The sequence below is a fragment of the Panthera uncia genome, chromosome F2, assembly GCF_023721935.1.
Source record: "Panthera uncia isolate 11264 chromosome F2, Puncia_PCG_1.0, whole genome shotgun sequence".
In the NCBI taxonomy this organism is placed as follows: Eukaryota; Metazoa; Chordata; class Mammalia; order Carnivora; family Felidae; genus Panthera; species Panthera uncia.
In genome coordinates, this window is record NC_064812.1 from 1,600,058 (window position 1) to 1,615,303 (window position 15,246).

Here is a 15,246-nt window from a genome sequence, read left to right on the forward strand (position 1 = left end):
CAAGAGTCCGACGCTCACGACTGAGCCCCCCAGGCGCTGCTGAGCAAATTTTTTGGAGTAACAAGTAATGTTTGTTTATATTTCCAAAAGGCTTTGTTTCACTGATGCATAACGAAGGATTTGCAGCTAAAAGGCTGTGGTGCGTGGGGTCTGGGGTGGGCTCTGAGATGCTCCGGGACAAAGGGGAGAACCAGGAGATGGGGCAGGGGAGGAGGGGTGCGGGGCCCTGATCCCGCCTTCCCTACCTTCCCGGAGGCACCACCGCCCAGAGCCTCCAGGCTGGACCACACCTGCCACCTCGCTCAGCGGGGCTCCCCAGGCCCAGGCCCAGGGGCTCTTCCGCTGCCCCCAGTGCCGCCTGGGCTCCGCAGTGTGGCTGCTCCACGCATGCGTCCCTCGGACCCACAAAGGCCTCTTTCTCCTGAGGAGGAGGCCCCAGGAGGTGCCCGGTGGGGAGGAGGAGGAGCCAGCCACTGCCGGTGGTGAGTGACTGCTGGTGGGCCTTTTCTGTCCCTCTGGACCGCATGGGACCAGCACAGGGATGGAGGGGGAAGGAGGGGCGGGGTGGGGGGGTGGGGGGCAATGAGGAAGGAGGCGGGGCCGTGCAGAGGGCGTGGCCCCCACGCTGGAGGCTCGGCTCTGGGTGGGATGCCGCGCTGTGTGACGCCCTGTCCTGCGGCCTCGCCACCCGCCTTTGCCCCTTCTTCCCCAGCTTCGTGCCACCACGTCCCTCCGGCGCACGGACACAGCTTCGCACCCCCTCCGTGGCAGCGGCTTCTCCCCAAGCCCTTCGAGAACGGGGGGCAGAGGCTCGCCCGGCTGGACTGGCCCAAGGACTCCGGGTCAGCAGCCCTCTCAGCGCGGGAGGAAGCCAGACATCTCCAGACTCCCTGCGACACGGGGGAGCTCGGGAAGTCCTGCTCTGCCCACCCCCGGCGCGTGTGCGGAGACCAAGGCCTGGGTCCGGCGGGAGTTCATGGCTCTGGGCTTCGGTGCCCCCTGAGCAGTGACCGCTCCCTGCCACCTCTCTGGTCCCGACCAGACCTTCCGGGCACATGGGCCTTTGGAGGTGGAGACGGCCAGTCCAGAGAGCTGCATGTGTGGGTTGACCCCACAACTGCCCGGTTTCACGGAGGTTCCCCAGGCGCCCCGGGGCCACTGACCTCTCCCCGTGCGCTGCCCAGCCAGCCAGTGTGCCCGCCTCTCTGGGCCGTGGGTGGGAAGGCATTGTCCCAGAGGACAGGCTGGTGACCCCGGCCGGGGGGGACGTGGCCACAGCCCTCTGCGTCGGCCAGCCGTCCTGGAACTGGGCTCCGGGCCGAGCCCCACCTTCTGGCTGCGGCCGGCCTCAGTGGGACCGGCCGAGCTAGAGGCACAGCGGGGGGTGGGGGGTGGGGGGCAGGAGGGGCTTCTGTGCGATTCTTGGGCTCCTCCCACGGCCCCCAGACTGAGACTAGGCTGTAAGGCGTGACTGTCGCCCCTCTGTCACACCCTCTCCAGCTCCAGGGAAATTCCCCACCCCGGGCCCAGGGGACGTGTGAGCGGGGGCACCCCCACAGGGCCCTCGCAGACCAGGGGCTTTCTTTGTTCTCTCGCCTGGTCTGCACAGCGCCCTCTGCTGGACGCAGGAGGGAGTGCGGGCGACTCCAACCCACAACCTGGGCCGCAGCAGCTGCGAGGGTGCCGTCAGCCCGCAGTCGGGCGTCTGCTGAGCCCGGCCTGGGTGGGCGCGTGTCTGTCTGGGCGGTTGAGGGATGGGGTGAAGGCCACGCCTCCCGCCAGGCCTCCGAGGGGCCCCTCGTTTTCTGAGGCAATACCCCCCTCTCCTCCCATCCCTTTGGTGACCTCCTCTCCTCTTCTGCCTCCAACTGTCCACCGCCCACGGTCAGCCTGGGCCCTGTCACTGCCCAGAACACCGCGCCCTCCAATACCCCCACCCCCTCCCGGCCTCCTCCCCACCCCAGGGAGACCCCAGCGCCCAAGCACGGACCCCCATGTGGTCCCAGAGCTCCTCAGGACTTCGGCAGGCCAATCCCGCTGGGCAACTCTGTGCCCACCACAGGGCAGCCATGTGCTCCAAACATGTGGGAAGAAATAAACGGAAGTCACAACTGCAGAGGAGGAAGGCACACCTGAGGTCCCGCAGAATATGGACAGGTATGGACCAATCAAGACCCAGGGGGAGCACGGGTGCCCAATGAGACTTCCTCCTGACAACAAGGACAGCAGGGTCACATCCAGCCCGCACTCCTGACTATGCTCCAAACCCAGGCACAGCCCCGACCCTGGTGACACCCTGAGCCTTCCCTTGGCCTCTGTACTCTCTCAGCTCTTGAGAAAGACAAGATCCGGGAGCCTGGAGCCCTGTGTGTGTTTCACTCTTAGCCTAGAGAAGCCACGAGCCTGTGCTGGCCTCCTGCGTCCTCCCCGGTGTGGACTCAGTGCTGTCCCCTGCCAGAACACTGCCCCTGTCACGGCTCCAGCCTGGAGTGTGGTTCCAGGCCCTCTGGGTGACAGGGGGCTTGTGCTCCCTACGAGTCCACACCCCAGCCGCTCCCGTTGGCTCCTGGGGGAGTGGCCAGGGCTGTGCTTCCCTGCACACTGGATCAGGGCCAGGTTGCACGGTGAGCAGGGGCCCGCAGGGACCAGAGCTGAGACCCCTCTGTGCCAGACTCCACCCTCAATGGCCACGAGTCTTTAGGGTCCAGTGGCCACCTGTCCGGGCACCAGCTGGAGTCAGTGGCCTGTGGCAGCAGAAGTCAGAAGGCTGTAGGTCCCAGGGTGGGGGTGAGGCTGGAGAGCCAGCCGGGGGCCTCCCGAGGGGCCGGGGAACTCCCCTGTCTCATCAGCATCTTGCCGGGCCCTGGGCTCGTCTGGACACAGCTCCCACCTGGAGGGGCCTGTAGATGGACGCGGGCTGAGCCCCGGGGCTGCGGGGCTGCGAAAGAGCCCGAGAAAGCTTCCCAGAGGGGACTCTGGGAAGGCAAAAGAGCCATATGAGGGCAAAGGGCCAATGTCCAGGAGGGCGTGGGGCCATCAGATAGGACGGGGTGGAGTCCGCACGGAGGAGGAGGCCCAGATCCCTTCTGAAGTGCTCTCTTTTCCTCCCTCCCCTGCCCCCACCCCCACGGGCGGCGTGCCTGCAGCCTGACCGACAACCAGTGAGGAGCTGAGGCCTCCTGCCAGCAGCCACATGGGAACTGAGGGCCAGATGTGTCCTGGGTCCCTCCCTCAAATGATGCAGGTAGCCAGCTTCCGGGGGGCCCCGAGCAGAGCCCCGAGGGAGCCCAGGGCCTCCAAGTTCCTGCTCCTTCGACGAGAATACGATGATTGCTCCGGGCAGCTCGTGGATAGCAAACATCCCTAACACGCCCCGTCCCGTGGGCACCCCCGGACCCCTTCACTCGGGTGGCACCCCTGGCTCCTGTGAACACTGGCCGGGAACAATTCGCAGGGCTCCTTCCTCTGGAGAACAGCCCTTGTCAGTGAGGGACCGCCGCTGGGCAGATGGAGGTCACCGACTGGCACAGGGTGACAGGGGGGCAGGGTGGCCCCAGGGAGCCCCAGGGCCCCAGGGAGCCAGGCTCAGCCTCTGGAGCGCCAGTGGGGTCGCCGGAGCTGGTCTTCAGCTGAGTACAGCCCTTCCTCAGCGCTGCCCCCCGTCCTGCCTCTCCTGAGAGCCCCCCTCAGCAAACCACTGGAGCGGACGTCTTCACGCTAGGCCCTGCTTCTAGGGAGCTGACTGGGGGTCATGGCCACCCTCAGCCATTGCAAAAGGCTAGCCCTTGGGGTCCAAGCCCGTGGATGATGGGAGGGCCTTGCCTTTGAAGTACTGTTGGGGGACAACTCACAGCTGGGCACATGGTCAAATTTGTTCTGCCCAGGGCTTGGCTGAACGCCCCCTCACACGGAGGGGAGCAGGGGGCAGGTGAGAAGGAAAAAACTTGGCCAACATGCTTGAAGGCCCCGGTTCAGCCTCCTTTTCCTGCTGGCGCTAGGCCAGGCCTCTCTGGGGAGGAGCTCAGAGAGGGAGAGAGAGAGAGAGAGAGAGAGCACACGGGTTGGTGGAGGCAGGGGTTTCGCCCCGCAGCCCAGACTGCAGCTGGGTGCCAGGGCTCGGTGACATCTCTGCGCCGCGGTGATTCAGCAGATGACCACCCCCAAGGCACTCCTCTGTGCTGGCAGCCCCCCTGCGTGGGGAGCACTATGCCAGCACGGGCGGGGCCCACAATTCTGGGTGCTGGAGCTGGCCTGGTAGAGCAGAGTCGCACTGTGGGGGCGCCGTCAGGCCAGGCAGAGGCTGCTCGGGCTGATGGGGGCTCTGCCTGCCTTGGGGCACCTGCCAGACCCAGTCCTCCCTGTGAGGTGGCTGGGGTGGTCTCTACCCAGCCTGGCCTCCCGGAGATCCCTCTTCTTGGATGTGTGCCCTCCCCAGAGCTGAGCCATCTGAACCCCTGGACCTCCACAGCCCTCAGCACCCCCACCCTGAGTGAGAGCCCCCCGTGAATGAGCCCAAACGCCTCCAGGGCAGATGTGATGAGTCACTCTTGCACTCCCCCGTGTGGCCAAAGCAAATCACCAATGAAGATTCGCCGAACACGAAGGTGAATCTGTACCTGCGACTGAGGACGGGGCAAATTAGCTTTTGCCCTGTGAACCTCCACCCTGCAAGGTCCGGGGCTCCCTTCAGAGCCTCTTGACCCTTGTCTGGATGGAGGGGAAGGCCCGGCAGGACGGACGCTCGCAGGCTCACGTAGCTGCCCATGCACGGCCACACTCACCATCCGCCCACTCTCTAGTAGGTGCTCTGGGACCTGTCCCTAGGACACCAGAAGACCAGTGGTTCCTCTTCCGGTCCCTGGAGCCCTGATTCACACTTTTAGAACACTCTGTGGGCTGTGCCTCAGAGGTCTGCCTACGTTCGACTCTGTGAGGGCTGTGGTTTGATCATATCCATCCTTAGACTCCAAAGCTTGAACGGATGGCTGGGCAGAAACTGGGCGGGGAGGGTCTTGCTAGATGGAAGAATGGAAGGCCAGATGGGAGAGGGAAACATGGAGAAGGGTGGGAGAAGGATTAACTGTGATTGTGGGGTTCGTGGTTGTACAGACGATAAGGGTGGTCCAAATGGGGATGGCTGTTGGGGATCAAGAGTGTTGATGATGGAAGTGGTGATGGTGTCGGTGGTTGTAATAAAGACATCAGCAACAAGGACGGTGTTATTGACCGTAATGATGGGAAAGGTGACCACAGAATGGTGGTGATGATCACATCCTCATGATGGGAAGGATGTGGCCAGGGAGGGAAAAAAAGGATGTGACCGTAATATGGAAGGGGTATTAGTGATCACGATGAGGTTGCTAGTGTAGGGATGATAGTGATAATCATGATAGTGGTGTTGAAGGTATTAAGGATGATGGTTTTGATGGGATGATGATGATGGAGATGGGGATGGGAATATGATGATGATGCTGGTGATGGTGATGCTGGTGATTATGGTGATGGTGGTGATGATGGAGATGATGACGATGGTGGGATGGTAATGGTGTTGATGGTGATAATAGTGATGGTGGTGATTATGGTGATGGTGGTGATGATGGTGATGGTGGTGATGGAGATGATGACAATGGTGGTGATGGTGATGGTGATGATGGTGATGATGGTGATGGTGGTGGTGATTATGGTGATGGTGATGGTGTTGATGGTGATAATAGTGATGATGGTGATTATGGTGATGGTGGTGATGGTGATGGTGGTGATTATGGTGATGGTGGTGATGGAGATGATGACGATGGTGATGGTGTTGATGGTGATAATAGTGATGATGATGGTGATGCTGGTGATTATGGTGATGGTGGTGATGATGGAGATGATGACGATGGTGGGATGGTAATGGTGTTGATGGTGATAATAGTGATGGTGGTGATTATGGTGATGGTGGTGATGGTGATGATTATGGTGATGGTGGTGATGGAGATGATGACAATGGTGGTGATGGTGATGATGGTGATGGTGATGATGGTGATGGTGGTGATGGTAGTGATGGAGATGATGATGATGGTGATGGTGTTGATGGTGATAATAGTGATGATGGTGATTATGGTGATGGTGGTGATGGAGATGATGACGATGGTAATGGTTGATGGTGATAATAGTGATGATGGTGATGATGGTGATGGTGGTGGTGATTATGGTGATTATGGTGATGGTGGTGATGGTAGTGATGGAGATGATGACGATGGTGATGGTGTTGATGGTGATAATAGTGATGATGATGGTGATGATGGTGATGGTGGTGGTGATGTGATGATGGTAATCATTGTGGTGTCCAGGGTGATGTGGTGAAGGAGGAGATGACATTGTTGGTGTCAGTGCCGGAATTGGTGATGGTGGTACTGATAACTGGCACTTGGTTTTGGTGTGAGTGATGAAGACGTTGGCCAGGTGAAGGCCATGGGTGATGAGAGGGGTGATAATGGTGGTACCAGGCTCTGAGTGGACTGAGAACTTTTTCCAGGACCGGCTTAGACAGCCGTCCACAGGTTTAACTGCCTGCCGCCCAACCTCCTGCCCCAGATGTGGGCTGGCAGGGGAAGTCACTCTCATTCTCTTACGTTTGTCCTCCAGGGAGGCTGTGGCACGGCCCTGGGCCTCTCCCCAGTGGCAGTGGGTCTTGTGGGAGCGCCTCTTACTGAGGGTGGGATCGGGTCACGGCCACACTGTTCCTAGCACAGGCAGCCTGAGCCTGCAGGTCTATGGGACGGCCCTCCAGACGCCTCCTCCCGCCTCTCGGGGCTCACTCTCAACTTGACACTGAGGCCCTTGTGGGCTCCTGTCACGACATTTTATTTTTATGGAGAAAAAGGCAGCATCCACTCGGTTCAGGGAACGTGGTTTCATTGTGTGGCGCTTAGGCTATAAATCGAGGGCTCGTTTCCAGCTGGGGCGTGCAGGGGACTGGCGGCTCCCCGAGCAGCTCCTGCTATGGAAATGGGGCCATGTGCCACGAATCCCTCAGTTGAGGCCTCTGCTCCGGCGATGGGCCCACCTCGGCTGTCTCTGGCCTGGGTGGGGTCCGTGGGCTGGGGCCAGTGGGCTGGGTGGCGCCTAGGGAGGGGAACCCCTTGTCTGCCTGGCTCGCAGTGTCATTCTGTCTGCCTCAGGCACGGAAATCTGACTTCCCATGGCTGAGGCCAGTGTCTGGGGGTGTCCCTAGGTTCCCGGGATTCCCAGACCCTGCCCAGACCAGGTCTAAAGGAGCCCAGACTCCAAGCCCCACCTGTTGGGGCCCCACAGGGCCCTGGGGATAGCCCGAGGGCTCTGGGGTCAGTGGGTGAATATCCCTTAGTGGAGGTGTGGGCAAGGGCCTGGTTTATACCTCCCATGACCTCAGTGCGCCCCGCCATCACCCCTGGGCAGGAGGAGGCCAAGAGAGCAGGCCCTGGAGGCTGTGGCGTTAGCGGAGGTTTTGGAAGTAAAGTGGGGAGGGGGGTGTTCCGGGCCCTTGCAGGAGTGGATCTGGGGGCGTGCCAGGCAGAAGGGCCCCTGTTTCCCAGCTCAGAGCGAGCATGTTTATGGGTGTGGGTGCGGTGAGCTGAAGCTGTGGTAGGCGGGGGGGCATCCCCAAGGGGCCCTCCATTCTCACCCTGACCTCCAGGGTTGGGGGTCAGACAACAGCCCCCAGGACCACAGCCAGGGCCCTCCTCCTGGCCTGCTCTTTCTCTCGCCTAGTGGTTTGGCCCCAGCCCCAGCCCCAGCCCCCACAGGGAGGGCCTGGTCTCCTTCTGGGGTGGACCGAGGGAAGTGGTAACGGTGACTGCCCTCTGCAGGGAGGTCTGAGGGGTCAGGCCAGTAGGCATCAGGCCTGCAGCCGAGAAACTGGAGCGCAGCAGAGGGAGAGGGCATGGTGGGGAGAGGGGAGGAGGGGAGGAGGGGAGGCCAGAGAGCGTGCTAGGCAGGCACGCAGCCGGCAGGTGGCGCCCAGGACTTGGATGGGCCTTGGATGCAGGCTGCCGGGTCAGGGACACAGGAGGACGGAGCAGAGGCAGGGGCGGCCGTGGGGCTGGGAGAGTGGGCTGCGTGGGAAGACCCTGGAACCCGCCCCGCCTCCACTCAAGGCCCCAGAGCCTCCCCACCCCCAGGTAAGGGACAAGCACAGCACCTCCCAGGGGGACCCCTGCCCACAGGGCGGTCTTCAGGGGGCGCTGACCCCGCCCCCGATGGCTGGCTCCGCCTCTTCCTCACTCTGTGGCCCAACCCAGCCTGAGCCCGCAGGCAGCCTGCCCTCCGCGCCCGGGCCCTTGTCTTAGGGGCCGGGCCCCCCCTCTGAAATGCTGCCCTTCCAACACCCCCACTCTGGCCAGGGCTCCGCAAGTGTGCCTGCGGGCCGGCGCTCTGTGCTGGGGAGAGATCTAAACGAACCCATGAAGGGGAAGAGACCCGGGCAGCGGTTGGGGGTGTGGACATCCATCGTGGTCTGTGCTGTGCACCAATTTCTCAGCAACCTTGGACATTTCCTGACTCCCGGGACACTGGACGGCAGCCTGGAGCTGGGCCAGGGAGAGGAAGGAAGGGACAGAGGCCGGGTCCTGTCCGGCAAGGGTGGGAGAAGCCCACTGGCCCCACCCGGCCTTCCCAATCAAGCTCCGCAGTCCACAGTGGCCTGCAGCGAACAGACAGGTGGCCCGAAGCCAGGAGGGGGCACGGTGCCCGCAGACGTTAGAGGGGTCATCTCCCACCTCAGAGCCCCCCCCCCCCCCCCCCCCCGTCCGCCGCCCCCCCCCCCCCGGGGGGGGCCCCGGGGGTTGCCCCCCCCCCCCCCCCCCCCCCCCCCCCCCGCCCCCGCTCAGGCACCTGTCCCGGACATGGAGCTTAAGACCAAGAACGTAGATCAGGGCTGTGGGTTGTGAACCAGACGTGCCGGCCAGGTGTCCTGACCCACCTTGGGGTCGGTCACCACCATGAGCCTCTGCAGAGTGACACCACCTTCGGCTAAGGAGGCCGAGGCTCAGAGGGCATCTGGGGTTGCTCAGCCCACCTGCACAGTGACAGATGGGCAGCGACAAGTCGTACGGGGGCAGCTGGCTCCCCGGCAGGGTCCCCGGGGCCCCACCCCACACCGCCAGCCATCCCAAGCCTGCGTGAGACGCTCAGCGTGCGGCGTGGGTCCCCTTCTCCCACGTGATCTCTGCCGACCATCTTTCCAGAGAGATTGCAGAACAGTGGACCCCCACCCCCAGCATGGCGGGTGGGGCTGGCCACATAATTGGTGGGGGCCACAGCCAGATGGAAATAAGGGACTTTTGCTCCAAGTTAGTAGGAGCTGCAAGACAGCTACGGCAGAGCACGGCCTGGGGCCGAGAGACAGGTGCCGTCGAGGCACCCCTGTGTGGCAGCCCCTCGCAGCTGGGGACACAACAAGTTCGCATCTGGGAGCCCAGGAGGCTTTGGCCCGGCAGACACTGGGCCCCCGAAGGCCAAGGATCATCACGGCCCACGCCTGGCACCCACAGGCTTGCGGCAGACGGGGAGGGGCCCACGCCCACAAAGTGAGAACGGGGGAAGGCGCCGGTGTGACGCAGCAGTGGGGCCTACAGCCGAGCAGGGTGGCCAGGCCGGCGACTGGGGGACATCCAGATCAGGACCTCCGGAGAGAGGCCTCACCTGGACAAGGTGTGCCCGGGGAGAGGTGACAGCTGTGAAGGGCAGGGGCCCAGGCCCCAGCCGCGAGGAAGGAGAGGGAGTAGCTTGCAGACAGAAGGCAGAAGGGGACCCCAAGCCACTGTCCCATTTCCGGCAGGGGGGTGGCGCCGGGCAGGGGTCCCTCCAGGGCGGCCCCTCTGTGGCGCGGAGCCTGCCTGCGTGGGGAAGCTCCTCGCTGCGTCACGCTGAGCTATTCTCAGCCCGTCTCCTTCTATGGCTCCGGAAGTGTGCTTGGAGGCCGGTGCTCTATGCTGGGGAGAAATCTAAATGGAGACGCAGGGAACGGCAGGAAAGTTGGCCACCACCCCCTCCCTGGCCATCCTGAACCCCCAGCTCCGGGGGCGTCTGGCCAGGGCCAGCTGGCAGCACTACCCCCCATCCTGGCTGGGCCGGCCACGCTCGGGACTCCTGCCGCATGATCCGGTCTGAGTTCCCTGGGCGTCCACGGGGGCGGTGCGGGAGGCACAGCCTGGCTGGGGGCCCAGTAGGGCAGAGAGGAGGGGGCGGCCGCGGGCTCCAACCCCCACAGCTGGGCCCCCAGCTGCTCCTGCCGAGTCCCCACAGGGCTTCCACCCCGGACTGCCAGGACACCGGGCCCCTGGCTCTCCCCATCCCTGAGACCCTCCTAACAGCTCTCAAACAGGCCCTGCCCACCCACACCTTGGCTCTCCAGCACCTGCCCCTGCTCGGCCTGACGTCCCCCCTGCGGGCCACAGACTCAGGTCGGCGGCCTTGGTCCCCACCTTCACCCACGGCCTGTCTAGTCCCGCTGTCCTCCAGCTCTGCCCCTGGAGAGGGACAGAACCCAGCAGGGCCCCCTGCTCCCCCCTGCCCTGCGGCGCACCTGTACCCGGCCCACCCCTGCTCACCCTCCGGCTCTCCCCACCCTCCAGGGCGCCTCTGGGCTGCTGGCCCCAAAACATCTGGGGTGCTGGGGAACTTGACCGGAGTCTCCTCAGGGTGGGACCCAGGTGGGTCTCGTCCACCCATGTGCCCAGAGCAAGCTGAGAGCCTGATGCAGTCAGCGAGCAAGAACATGGCTTCGTTGGACAGAAGACCAGGAAGGCGCAGTCGCACACACGTACACACTTACACGCCGCACACAAATGTGCACGCGCGCACACACGCGCACACACATTCAACTGACACACCTCGAGGACGACATTGTGCTCGGGGGCTCTGAGGCGGGCATGAACAAGGCGGGGCAAGGTCACAAAAGACTCCGTTAACACAGCGCTAAGAGGCCGGGAAGACTTCCTGGAGGCGGTGACAGTGGGCTCAGAAGTAGACAACACGTAAAACCATGATGAGTTTTTATGCTTAGGTTTTAAAACCCGAGAGGCCTCTGTCATTTGAACCGGGGGTGATGTGTGCTCGGCTGGATGGGGCACTCCCGGTGGAGGGGACAGACTGGCCACAGGTCCAGCCTCCTCCCTGCCACCCACCATTGCCGTCAGCCTCCGAGCCGCCCAAGCCGAGAACCTCGGCCACCGTTTAGTACAGTCTGCCTGTTGTGTGACAAGGACACCGCTGGGGCCAGAGGGGTTGAGTGATGCGCAGGAAGCCACACAGCGCCCCCAGGAGAAGTGGTGCAAGGAGGCAGGTGGCCCGTGGAATCTCAGACCCAGCCAGAGGCACCTGCTGGGCCAAGGGGACATTTTAGATCCAGACACCGCGTGGGTGGCCCCACGGTGGGCAGTGTGTATGGAGTGTGTCCTGGGCCCAGCTCCCTGTCCGGGGCTCCCACCCCGCACGCCTGCCTCTTGGAGTGGGGACGCCGAGGACCCCCCACCCTCGATGCCACAATGGCCTCCCTCCTGTCCTGTCGTGGGTCACAGTGGGGGGCCAGCCGGACTCCCTGGAGGCCACGGGCTGCTCCTTGAAGGGCAGAGTCATAACCTACGGTGCCTGCAGTTCGCACGGGCCACACGCAGCCCGTGTCCTCCGGGGCCTATGGGGGTCGTGACGACACCCCATTTTAGGGGCAATCTGCACCTCCTGTGCCCCACCTTGCTTGGCGCCTCCCTTGTCGGGCTCAGGAACTGTTCTGAATGGATTACTGACTCGCCCCATGGCTGGAAGGGCAAAGGTTCTTTGCAGGGGAGAGTACTGATGCCAGGAAGGGGCAGGGCCGGGAGGACTTCAGAGGACTTACCCACGGTTGCACAGGGCGCAGACTGAGCTCGCAGACGCCTCCAGGAGCCTGCAGCCTGTCCTCGCACGCCCTCACCACGGTGCCCTGGCTCTGCCTCCCTCGCTGTGGAGCTTGGACAAGTCCCTGGCCCTCTCTGGGCCTCGCCTTCCCCGTTCTGGAGGGCGGTGGTGAGGTGGGCCGCGGGCTCTGGGGCCTGACCTCCCGGCCCGGAGGGGATGCCTGCAGGACCCGAGGTGCGGCTGGCTGAGGCACCTCGGTGCCAGCATCTTGGAAAAATACAAAACTTTCCTTGGAGGCTGGATGGGGAGGGAGGCGCGAGGCAGGAGGCAGGAAGGAGGGAGGGGGGAGAGGGTCTGGTGTGTGGGGGCCCAGAACGAACAGGCTGCCTGTTCCAGGGACAGGACGCAGCACACACACCCTGCCAAACCGCAGGGAAGAGGAAGTTTGGAAGGGGAGGATCGGAAGGAAAATGTTCCCTGGGCTCTGAGTGCTCGCTCACATACCTCTGCCTCCCGTGGGCAACCCCCCACCCCTGCCAGCGCTCAGCCCCCCAGCTCGGGTCTCTCAACAAGACGCGTGCCTGCACTGCGGGGTCTCCTGACACCCCTGCCCCCAGCTGCCCTGGCCTCCCGGGGTCTCTCGGAGGCTGCTCTGGCTGTGGCAGGTGCATCAGGCAGGTGTGCCTGAGGGACCCCCCCCCCCCACTCTCATTAGCAGGTCCCCCCACCTCTTGAAACCTCTGTGAAAACAGGGCAAGAAAGTCTTGAGAAGTGAAACGGAGCCCTTGTCTCTTCCGCTATCCTGGCGCCCCCAGCTCTCTGCCCCTCCACCCACCACCCTTTCTTCCTCTTTGACCTTGGCCCAATCTCACCTCTAACATGCTGTGTCAGCCCCCCCCCCCCCGGCCTCTGCCTCTCCAGGCCTCCTCTGTGCCCCTGCTCCCTGTGCCCAGGTGTTGGGCTCAGACCCCAGGCCTTTCTTCCAGCTGCTCCCCCCCCCCCCCCCCCCCCCCCCCCCCCCCCGGGGTCTGGGCCCCCCCCCCCGGCCCTTTCCCCCGCTGCCCCCCCCCCCCCCATGCCGCCCCACATCACTGGGGCCTGTGCAGCCGCCCCAGTGCTGCCTCCGAAGCAAGGAAGCAGCGAGGCGGAGCGCCCCCTCCCGAGGAGATGATGGAGGCGCTGGGCCGCCAGAGGGCCCAGGGGAACCAGGATGGGCCTCGCCCTTCCCTCCAGGCTCCACCGGCTGCGGCTGTGGCGGCAAGTGCAATGAGGCCACGCGAGCCAGGAGGGACCACAGGCCAAGGCTGGGCGGGAAGGGCCAGGGGACCCCGGGCAGCCCAGCTCCCCCTTTCTCCTGCACAAGGACGGGGCCACAGAGCTGGCAGCTGGAGTGAGAGCGGGTGCGGGAGTGTCCCAAAGGAGCCTGTGCTCATAGCCTGGGTGCTAAGTGGTGTTAGCGGCTGTCGCCCCAGGAGATCAGCTGAGAGGGCCCGGTACAAACACGGGAAAGCCTGAGGCCTGTGAGTCCCCGGGGCACAGGCTGCCTGGCGCCTCGATGAGGATTACCCGCCGGGCAAGCACAGCGGGGGCAGGGGACCTGCACTCAGGGGTCCCTAGAGGAGAGGACTGGGTCACAGAGCAGCCAGAGGATGGCAGGTCCAGCGGAGGCCACAGGCTCTGCTTGGGGTGCAGTGGGGGATATGGCTCCCCGAGGCCGTGACTTTGGGAGGGAGACCTCACCGTGAAATAGGCATCTTAGCATCACAGACCAGCACCCGGGGTCTGGGAGCCTCGAGCCCCAGGGGAAGACCGGACCCCAGAGGGGACTGAATGGGGGGCGGGGTGGGGGGTGTTGCTGCCTGGATCCAGTGTTGGGCAGACCCCCCTGGCCCACGGAGCCCCTCCTTCTAAAGTAGGTTCAAGGAGCAGCTGGCCACCTTGGGTCCGGCGGTGGGGGTGGGATTCCCCAGGCCCTCCCTCCCTCCCTCCCTGTGCAGCTTACCCCTCCCCCCTCCCTGTCCCCAACCCGCAGCCCCCGAGCGGTCCTGCTCCGGGTGAGGCCCAGGGCTGGAGGCCCTCACTCTGTGCCTTCACCCCTGCTTGAGGGGGAGAGGGGCACCGCGGAGCAGGGCAGGGCAGACCCCCCCATCCCACTCCCCTCGCGGCAGCGGGGAGCCAGCAGCGAAGAATGGAGCCCAGGGCCCCAGTGCGGGGGTTTGCTGAGGGCTTCTGGGGCGATAATTGGGCGGCGATTAAGTGTTCCGAGCAGAGGCTGTCGCCTGTCACCTGTGCTGGCCAGCACTGCGCAGCCTCCCTGCAGGTCCCTGGCCGTCTCCACGTGACCCGCCAGCACCCCCTTCCCTGGACTGTGCCTCCTCACGCCCATGGCAGGCCGGTGTGACCGCGGCAGAGGGGGCACCGAGAGACCCCCCCCCCCGACACAGAGGTGGTGCTCGCCCAGCCCCTAGCCCCCCACCCTCTGGGCCCTGGCTGAGCTCCCCTCTCCCGGGAGCCCTGCTGCTGTGTTGTGGGGTGCAGCCGGGGCTGGAGGTCACTGTGGGGCTGAGACCCAGAGAGCTGTGCCTGGCCGGGGCCACCCAGCTGGTCGGGAGACCTGGGCCCGAGTGTCACAGGGGCCACACGCGGTCTTTGTGGGCCGCTGGCCATTCAGGTGCTGGCTCTCTGGCACTCCCACGGGCACACGCGGCGTGCACACACACACGTGTGAGTGTGGCCTCTGCCCAGCTGGCTCATCAGGTGTCCCCCTGACAACGGCCCTGAGACACAAGCCCCGGCTCACCCCAGACACGCACAGACTCACGGCTACATGCGGCCCCCGTGGTGACCAGCCAGCCACACGTGTGGGCCGGGCCACACTCCCCACCACCGCACAGACACCTCACACAAGGCCACACGCAGGCCTGCGGCCTCCTGCCGCTCCCAGGAACCCAGCCGCCAGGGCTGGGCCGCCAGGGCTGGGCACCTCGGGGATTCCTGTTCTCACAGCTTCTCTGCCCGGCTTCCCCTCCCTACTCCGCGCTGCCCCGCCACCCTCCCTCTCTGCCCACCCACTCGCCTTTAATTAGAAATGCCAGGAGAGCGATTTTGGGCAAGCTTTTGCCAGAAAGACATCCCCCCCCCCCCCAACCAGGGGTGGGAGCTCAGAAGGGGAAAGGAGACAGATTGGCTGGGGTGGGGGGAGGGCTTCCAGGAGAGCAGGGGGAAGGGGCTGGGGGGGCAGGAGTGGGGATTCCAGAGAGTGTGTGAGTCAGATGAGGGGACAGGTGGGGGTATGAGTGTGTCTGTGGGGAGGTGGGTGGGGGTATGAGTGTGACTGGGGGGTGAGTGGGGGGTATGAGTGTGACTGGGGTGGGTGGGGGTATGAGTGTG

At 64.3% G+C, this 15,246-nt stretch overlaps 1 protein-coding gene and 1 long non-coding RNA gene across 2 annotated transcripts in view; one reads left to right on the top strand and one right to left on the bottom strand.

The window, feature by feature from the left end:
* The first annotated feature begins 4,286 nt into the window (after positions 1-4,286).
* LOC125924355 (trigger factor-like) lies at positions 4,287-7,553 on the top strand. Its single transcript, XM_049632839.1, has 2 exons — positions 4,287-5,773; positions 5,870-7,553. The coding sequence occupies exon 2, from the start codon at positions 5,887-5,889 to the stop codon at positions 6,343-6,345; it is 459 nt and encodes a 152-aa protein (XP_049488796.1). The 5' UTR covers positions 4,287-5,773; positions 5,870-5,886; the 3' UTR covers positions 6,346-7,553.
* A 3,456-nt stretch (positions 7,554-11,009) lies between these two features.
* LOC125924361 (uncharacterized) overlaps positions 11,010-15,246 on the bottom strand; it is a 5,903-nt gene continuing 1,666 nt past the window's right edge. The window contains exons 2-3 of the long non-coding RNA XR_007458356.1: positions 11,858-12,123; positions 11,010-11,340 (exon numbers count right to left, since the gene is read on the bottom strand). This is a non-coding gene — a long non-coding RNA (uncharacterized LOC125924361). The remainder of the gene's footprint in view (positions 11,341-11,857; positions 12,124-15,246) is intronic.